The sequence below is a fragment of the Merops nubicus genome, unplaced genomic scaffold (genome assembly GCF_000691845.1).
Source record: "Merops nubicus isolate BGI_N331 unplaced genomic scaffold, ASM69184v1 scaffold36779, whole genome shotgun sequence".
NCBI lineage: Eukaryota > Metazoa > Chordata > Aves > Coraciiformes > Meropidae > Merops > Merops nubicus.
Window position 1 is genome coordinate 1,993 of NW_008632285.1, and position 8,862 is coordinate 10,854.

General features: G+C 53.9%; 1 protein-coding gene across 1 annotated transcript in view; it reads left to right on the forward strand.

Moving 5' to 3' along the window:
- Positions 1-617: 617 nt before the first annotated feature.
- Positions 618-8,862, forward strand: part of MSI1 (musashi RNA-binding protein 1) — a gene marked incomplete at both ends in the record, with an annotated part of 8,796 nt that continues 551 nt past the window's right edge. The window contains 5 exons of the mRNA XM_008947880.1: positions 618-666; positions 2,662-2,744; positions 3,294-3,411; positions 4,999-5,079; positions 6,366-6,422. Coding sequence (XP_008946128.1) covers positions 618-666; positions 2,662-2,744; positions 3,294-3,411; positions 4,999-5,079; positions 6,366-6,422 — 388 coding nt within the window. The remainder of the gene's footprint in view (positions 667-2,661; positions 2,745-3,293; positions 3,412-4,998; positions 5,080-6,365; positions 6,423-8,862) is intronic.

Here is an 8,862-nt window from a genome sequence, read left to right on the forward strand (position 1 = left end):
GGGAGGAGAGCAGCCCCAGGGTGGCTGGGGGATGGGACCCGCTGCCCCTCCCCCCGGGAAGGCAGCCCTGCTCAGGCCTTGCAGTAAATTTGCTCTAATTACAGCCTCCAGCAGTGGGAAACCTCACTTAGAGGAAAGGCTCCTCTGGGGTGGGGGCGGGGGTGCTTCCCAGGCAGGCTCTGTTGTCTGAGGCCTCCGCTTCCCCTGTCGCTGGGAGGCCCCTTATTCCTCTGCCCTCTCCAGCTTTGCTGCTCTCCCCCCCCTTTAATTCTCCTCTCCTTTGAGGCCGGGATTTGGGAACAATGCCTCTCCCGCTCCTTGCCCCCCGGCTGGAGCCACAGGCAAACAATCGGGGTCGCTTGCTGCCAGGGGCCGGGCCGAGGGAGCTGCGCTCTGCAGCACCTGCCCCGGGCTGGGGGACTGGGCTGGTTGTGGCCTGGGGAAGGGCCTGGCGTGGTGGCCAATGCGTTTGTGCACCTACACTCCATTTCCTTCTTGGGCATGGGAGGTTTCATCTTGAGCCCCTCAAGTTCAGAGGCCTGGGAAGCTCTGTGCAAATGTGTCGGAGGACACTGGTGGCAACGGCAGTAACCTGATTGGGGCCCTTCTCTTTGCAGGTGGATGATGCAATGCTGATGTTCGACAAGACAACCAACCGACACCGAGGTGAGAGCGGCCGGCTGGCTGTAGGAGGGGGTTTCTGGAGGGTTTGCCCCTTGCCTTGCCTAGGGAGGGGCTAGCATCCCAGCAGCAGGGGATGCGGGTCGCAGCTGCTCTTTATCTTGCCTCCAGTCACCCTATCGTTTTGCATCTGCATCTTTTACTAGCGTCCCTCGCAGCACAGAGAGCTTTTGTCCAGTGCGTTTCCTGTTCTGCAAACTCGCCGAGTTGCAGATATGTGAGAGGAGACGTCCCCCTCCCCTGCCCATTTACCTCCATGGCTCCAGCCCTCACTGTGTGTCTTACCTTGTCCTGAGTAATCTGAGCTCCGGGAAAGCTGACACGAGAGCCTGACGAGCTCTCGCTTCTCACCCCTTCCTCGGCCCAGGGCCCGCTTGTGCTTACAGGTCACCTTTTCTTACCCGAGTCTTGCTGCTGGAGTCTGGTTACAGGATGGGAGCAAGGCTGTAATATTTGTGCTATCCAGACCCAGCCCAGCCATTGGCATCCCAGCCTCCCGCTTCGAGTCTTCAGACCAACTGCCTGGTGGCATGGCAGGGCTCGACACGAGCATTGCACCGGCTCAGGGGTTTATTGGCAACAACTTAACCTGCAAACTTAGCTTTGGCATCTTCCAGGTCAGGGCCAGGAACAGCTCTGTGCTGGGCCACTCACATGTCCGCCTGTTGTTTGAAGCACTTCCAAGCACCTCTGCCCCCAGGTCAGCGAGGGAACACTCCCTTCTGCTCTCACTGCACTGTGTGCCCTTCAGGTTTTTGCTTTTTTCTAAGGCTGTTAAATCTACTTCCATTGCCTGCCCTTGTTGGATGTCCAGCTTCAACTTAGAAGGGAAGAAATGTCAACCTCTGTTCCTCCATGGATGTCCCCCAGTCTCTAGTCCAATTGAAGAGTTGTTGGGTGTTTCAGGAGTGGGGAGAGCTGCCAGCTGCCGTGTTGGCGATGAGGTGCTCTGCCCAGGGTGCAGCAGGCCTGTGGGGGGCATCTGATGGAGCTCAGGAATGGCTTCAGCATCAGGGTTTTGCTCTTGAATTCCCTTGCTCCTCTGATTGAGGGTGTTGAGGTGAATAGTGTGAAACTACCTGGGCACAGACAGATGGAGGAATTTATGGAGAGACTTTTCTGGCAGTATGGTGGAGTTCTTGGCAGCAGATCCTTGTCTGTTTTTAAAAGTTATTTTAAAGCACCGTGGAATTGGCCAGTTCTGGAAAGCAGAAAGCTCTGCTTAATCCCAGCTTGCTTGTAAGGCAAAGCCTGAAGACATCCTCCCACCTGCCTCATTTTTCCGGAAGCGGCTGCAGTCAGCTGAGAGGAGTTCATTCTGCCCACCCGAGCTGGTCTTTGCCAGAACTGTCAGCAAGGGGGTTGGTGAGAGAAAGGAGATGTGAGAGTGGGCCAGGGGCCAGGAATGCTCTGTCCTGTTTTACCCCAGATACTAACCTTACTTTGGTGAAACTTCGCAAATTGCTTTGCTTGTGTGTTTCTGTCTTGCTCTGTACAACTGTGTTGCTGACACTTGCCTGCTTATGCCAGGCTTTACGGCCAGCGGCTGGTGAGGAAACGTGCAGGGTGCTGTTGCTGGTGGGGCATGTTTTGGGAGGATGGTGATGTCCTGGCAAGCAGCTGTTTGTTTCTCCACCGACCCTTTGTGTGAGCGTTTGCCAGGATCCTCCCCAGCATTATCAGCCACACAGCTGCCTGGCAGATAGCAAAGTTTTTAAAATCCCAACAACTTGGTTTTGAAAGCAGTTGGGTTCAGAGTGGGTGAGAAGTACAGGACAAAGAGAAAAGGGGAAGCTGTAAGGGGACAGTCTTGTTCTTTTTGTGCATAAAAGCAGGATTTTCTGGATAGGGAAGATGAGTGGCATCTGGTTTTGGAAGTGCCAATTGTACCATTCTTCTGCTGCCAATAGAAGGATGGGGGCAGTGGGTGCAAACTGCGCAGAGCTCTGACCTGATCAAGGAGTTTTGCCTTTTCTTCAGGGTTTGGGTTTGTCACATTTGAAAGTGAGGACATTGTGGAAAAAGTGTGTGAGATCCACTTCCATGAGATCAACAACAAAATGGTGAGTGTCTGGGGCAGAACCCAGGGGAGAAGGCACAGGGGTATGGGGTAGAGCGGGGCGGTGGCACAGGGACAGGGCGTGAGGCACTTGGGTCCTGATGCACTTGGGAGTTGGGTGGAGTCTTTTCCCCAAACTAACTGCAGCCAGTCCGGGGAGGAAACTCACAGTGTGGAGGGGAACCAGCACAATGCTCAGCTTTCAAGAAGAGCTAACTGTAATGAGGGATTGTGCAGTACTTGGAAGGTCTGAAGTTACATGAAACCTCCTGGTGGCCTGGGAGGGGGGCAGGTTTTACCTTTATTCAGAAATGAGGAAAGTTAGGTTTTGAAGCCCTGGTGCAGAGCTAGGCAGAGCGTTGAGGGCAGCTGTAGGGAGGGAGAAGCTGTGTTTGAGCTCTCTGTTGCCTGTGGTGGCTGCAGGGCGAGGGGCAGGGCTAGCAGCGTGCAGTCCTGCTAGAGAAGGACACCAGGCAGTGGCCAGGGCTGGGGAGTGTCCCGTGGCAGCAGCTCCCTGTGGCCATCGAACCTAATCCTTCCTTTCTTGTGGCAGGTGGAGTGCAAAAAAGCCCAGCCGAAGGAGGTGATGTCCCCGACGGGCTCGGCCCGAGGGCGGTCCCGAGTCATGCCTTACGGGATGGATGCCTTCATGCTGGGGATCGGCATGCTGGGTAAGCCCAAGGACACATCTCCTGCCCGGCTCCCGGCCGTGCCAGGCAGCAGCTTAGAGGCTTTATTCCGAGAGCGGGCAGGGCGGCCAAGGGCAGCTCTCCCCGGTGCGAGGCCGGGGATGCTGGCAGGGGGGTGCCCGGACCTGTTTGCGATCACAACTTGCCCTCTGGTGGCACCTGGAAAAACTGCAAAGTTGTCCCTGCTGCCCTGCAACAGCCAGAGGTGGCTGGGCACAGCTACGGGCTGGGCAGCTCTGGGCCTCTGCAGCTCCCTTAATATATGGACAGCAATTCTTTCATGCCTCTCGTGGAATAGGATGTAACTGCATAGCTGAACCGAGTGTGGAGTAATCTGTGCCCAGGCACCTTCCTCCCACGCTTCTACAGGCTTTCACATGAATGGGTTGATTAAAGAGCCCCTGAGCTACCACTTGAAACCGCAGTCCATATAAATGTCCTCACTGCCATTTAAAGACTTTAAAAATGGCCTGAAAATTCTAGTTAAGCTTTATCTCACTTTGTTCCCTCCCTTTCAGGGACAGCAAATGTTTGGTATTGCAAGGAAAACTATAAACTTATTGTGGGACTGTCTTGTAAGAAGAAATCGGTGACAAGCAGGCTGGGTTTCCTGTCTGTCAATGATTCTAAGGCAAATGTGTTCATATAAAATATATTAAAAAAAAAAGTCCTTTGCCTTCACTTCCCAGCCTACAAACCCTCGTGTCTGGGTCTGAGAGTCAAGTGTGATCCTTCCAGCATGGGTCCTGGTCCTGGCTTCTCTCCCTGCCCAAGTTTGTTCTAGCCAGGCTTGAGCTGACCCAAGAGCACACTGTTTGCTCAGCATCAATGCTGATGCTGCTGGGCAGGGTGTACTCAGCCTGGTTCTCATTGCTAAGCCTGCTGAGTAGCAGTTAGTCACAGAACAAAACCCCAAAAAAGGCATTTTTCCCGCAATGTTTTCACTTGACTTATTGAAGGAAAATACATCTTCAGGCTGTGGTTTTGGGTTTTTCCTTTTCTAAGCCATCTGAATTTTAAAGCTGCAAGGCCCAAGCTGAGTCACTGGGCAATCCACATACTCGTGTCTTGAGAGACCTCCAACGGCACGCTCCTCTGTGAGTCAGTGCCCTGCATTCTGGGCGCCGTGCTGGGGGCAGGTGCTCAGCTCTGGGACGGGCAGGGGTCACCCTCCCACCCAGCACCTGCTCTGCCGGCACTCCCCAGCGCTTCTAGTGCAAAGGGACTTGGGGCCATTCGGCCAGTCACGTGCCCCCCACCTCCCCGAGCTCCTGCTTGTAAATCCAGCTGGTGCCTCCGAAAGCCTTAGTCTGCAGAGCTATGAGTTTCTGAGAAGGAAACTTCCGTGTCCTTATGTGTTTAGAGGGAGGAAAAAAATTAAACGGGCCTGCTAAAACTGTCCTGCAGAGTTGTGTGTGCTGTGCGTTCTGCCCAGCAATCTCCTGGGGTTTCTGCTGTAGCCCTCTTTGTGCTTTCTGACACCCAACAGTCGTGCTGCGTGAGCAGGCAGGCACTGAGGACGTGGACCCGGCGGGCTTGCAGTAACTGAGCCCTTTTCTCTTCCACCAGGTTATCCAGGCTTCCAAGCTGCCACCTATGCGAGTCGAAGTTACACTGGCATTGCACCTGGCTACACTTACCAGTTCCCTGGTGAGTGGTGCTCCCTGCTCGGTTTTTTGGTCTGCCTTCAGGTGACTGGAGTCACCCTGGCATGATCCGTGACCCAGGCTCTGCCCCTTTCCCCTGTTTGGTCTTTCTTTAAATTGGAGACGGATGTGGAAGGGGGAGGGGAGAAGCCCTGGAATAGGTGGGAAGAGTCTGTCCTTCATTAGGATTATCCTCACACTCCGGTGGCAGGAAAAGCCCAAGGCTGCTCCGACACCCTTTATGTCAGCCTCCTGCCTAGGGCTGCTGCTGCCACGCAGAAGGGCCCCTGCAGCTCTGCCTGTCTCGCTGCCTTTGTGTGTGTCTGTCTCTCTTTGCAAGAGTTGCCACCACTCGGAAAGTAGCACAGAATTCTAAACTGTGGCTTTCCATGGGCCAGGGAACTCCCTAGGCACCCAATATGCAGTCACCTGCAATGCTACAGTTGTGTTCTGTACAGCACCTGGACCACTCGCAGCCTCCAGAAAGCATCTGTGGGGGCAGCGGGCTGCTGATCCTCTGCAAACTGGGTGGTTTCAAGCTCCCAACCCCGCCATATGCTCAGAACATGGATTCTGTGAGCGATGGCTGGAACCTGCTGTGCGGCAGATGCTCACAGCTTTCTGGGGCCTTTTCTCCCTCCCATTCTCTGTGAGGCAAGGGAACGAGGCAGAGCACGCTCAGGGAAAAGATTGTCTTGCTGTTTTCTAGAGAGGTGGCAACTCTGAGCATCCCTTCCTTACTCCATCCCTGAGTGTGATGGTTTATATATGAAGTCTTGATGTTAGGGACTGGGAATGGGAGGTTTCCTCTTTGCCTGAGTTGAGCCCAGGCTGACTATGGCTGAAAGTTGCTGCTGCCTCCTAGCTCTCTGGAAGCTCTCCCTGAATCCAGTTTATGGGTCTCAGTTGTAGTGGCTTCAAGTGCCTCATTGTAAAGCCACGCCCAGACGAGTGTGGCATCCACTGAGTGCCCACAGGCATGGCAGCTGAGAGGTCAGCTTGGATGGGTTGCAGAGCAGTGCTCCAGGGCTGACCCGAGGCTGCACAGTGAAGCTTGCACTCATCCTGCCTTGGCCAGATTTATTCTAAGGATAAACCAATCGTTTTAGTCTCCAGGGCAGGAGTCCAGCACCTTTCAGCACCAGTTATAAATTAATTTAAAGAAGACACTGGTCTGGTTGCAGCCTGGTTGCAGGCTGCTCCCCCAGCAGCCCCTGGCTGCCATCTCTCTGCGGGGTCTTCCTTGGGGCATTTGATGAGTTCCTAAGCTGTCTTGCCTTTCGTTTTTAGAGTTCCGTGTAGAGCGGACCCCTCTCCCGAGTGCCCCCGTCCTCCCCGAGCTCACAGGTCAGTCCCGCTCATTTCCTACACTCACAAGCTGGAAGGGGAGAAGGGGGCTTTGGGCTGTTCCAGTGCTGTCACTGCTCCACAGCCTGGTGCAGTTAGACTGGAAACATTCCTTATTTCCTCTTCCATCTGTACAAGCTCTGTCCAAAGCTGGGTCTGGAAAGATGGAGAGGCAATCAGAGCCATGTGTTTGCCTCCGAGAAGGGCAATGCAGGTCATACCAATTGAAGGCATATAATCCTTAGATGGTGTTTCCTGCTGCTTGGCTTGGTTTTAGCTCCTTGCCCCAGGCTGGGTGTAAACCAGATATGGAAAACTGCAGAGAGCAGTGTGACTTCTCAAAGGTCTACAAATGACCTCAACCTGAGCTGCTGCAAGGACGAGATCTGGAGTGCTGGGAGGAGGGAGAGGGTGTGGGGGCACTCCTGGCTACTCTGATCCCATTTCCCTGTGCAGGAGGGTCTGCAGGGAATGCTGCTTCTGTTCTGGGTGGTGCAGCTCCCCAGCTACTCCCACAAAGACTTCCTGAGCAGGAGTGAGCATGGTGGGACTCTACCCTGGAGTGCTCATAGGGAACTGTGGAATGAAACAGGGGCAGAGGACCATTCCCCAGAGACTAGTCCTGGCTCAGTGTCCTCACTGTGCAGATACCTTCTGTATCCTCGGCCCCTGGGTGGTGTGCAGTGTGTTCTCTCTAGGCGATGCTCCTTTTGTCTACTCTCCCTTCCATGGCCATGTTTTCCCCAGCTCTGTTGTGTCCATGATTTTTGTCGTAGAAAAGCAGCTCTGTGTAGTACCCTGCTCCCCATGTGCCATCTCATTTCCACAGTGTTCCTCCTCTCCAGCGCTTCCTTGCCTCCACCTCTTTCAGGGTTTGAATCTCTCTGCATTGGGGGGTGTGGAAAAGTTTCCTGAGAAGCTCTCCTTTAATTATCAGTACCAAAAGGCTTGAAAGGGGGTTTCTGTGGCACAGAACCATGTCGATCATCAGGGAGCCTTCATTCCTGAGGATGCTGAGGTTGACAGCCACCAATGAACAAGTTGCTCTGAGGAAGGAGACCAAATCCTGACTCCCTTATAAAACCTTTCCGTGACACCATCTATGCAACTACATAAGCCCCCAGCCCCCTCATCTTAGCCTTTTGGTTGCCAAGCAAAGATGATGTGGGTCCAGTTGTTTATTTACACATGCGTTTTTCAGCAAAACCCATAAAATTCATGGAGGAATGTGGGTGACTTGGCAAAAGTGCTTCTCCCTCCAGGGTCCACCCACGGCTGCACTCTGCCTTTTCCTAGTGGGGGTGAATCGCCCCGGGCCTGGCTGTCACCGGTGGCTGGGGTGCACCAGGGCCCTTTACAACAAGAAGTTATTAATGCTGCTGTCCTGGCTGGGCGCCACGTTAGCTTACAGTCCTGAGTGCCTCGCTGGAGCAGCAGCTGGGGATCGTGGCATTCTTCCCTGCCCGTTACGCTTACCTACTGTTAAACAGTCGCTGTGCAGCCTCTTGGCTGGGCCGAGAGCTGCGGTTCCCACGTATAGGCTGGAGCTGGTCCCGTGGAGGGCAGGGCCCCTGCCTTCCCACAAAAGCCCAGCGAGCTGTGCAGTGCTCGAGGGCCCTTGTGCCTTCGAGTGGATGCGTGCATGTGGATGGGCTGTGCTTTACGGGCTTGGCAAGGGGAACTGAGATGAGGGGATGGCACAAGCAGGGATGATTGCTCCAGCATGCAGGGAGCTCACGTGCAGGTGCTTTGTCATCTCAGCACAAACCTGCTGTCTCAGCAGATAGACGGCAAAGGCAAGAAGGGTTTTTCCTGGAAAAAGAACTGGAGTCTTCTTGAGAAGATCTGGCCGCCTTTCTCAGTAAACCTGCATTTGTTCAGCTGTGGTTAGGGACTTCCAGCACTCGTGGGGCAGGGGGGTGGCTGCCAGCAGCCTTTCCTCCCCGGAACAGCATCTCTGGGGGTGATGCGAAACAGCAACACGCTCACGTTGGCCCAGGGCCTGTAATGAGCGGCTAACCCAGATAAAAGCCTCGTGTGACGTTTGCTTGAAACAGGCTGGTGCCTGCTACTAAATATTCCCTTATAAGCTTGTCTGGGTTTCAGCCTTAACGCAATTGATTTGTTCTGACCTCTTTTTATGGTGCTCTAAACAGAATCACAGTGAATTTCACATTCAAGCATGAAATGCTGACCCAGTCATTTTAAGGGCAAAGAGAAACATACTGGATAGATGCCTCCTGCCTGAGGGCTGGATGCCTGTGGCAGTGGAGTTAGGCATTAGAACTGCTACATATAAATTAAGACTTACTGTTTTAATTAAGCCGTTTCTAGTTCCTGCTCCCTAGGTATATGTTTCCTGCTTTTCTACAATGAACAGGAAGAGCTTCAGCAGCTCAGGAGCAAAACTCATGGAGGGGAGGATGGTATGTCTTCAGCA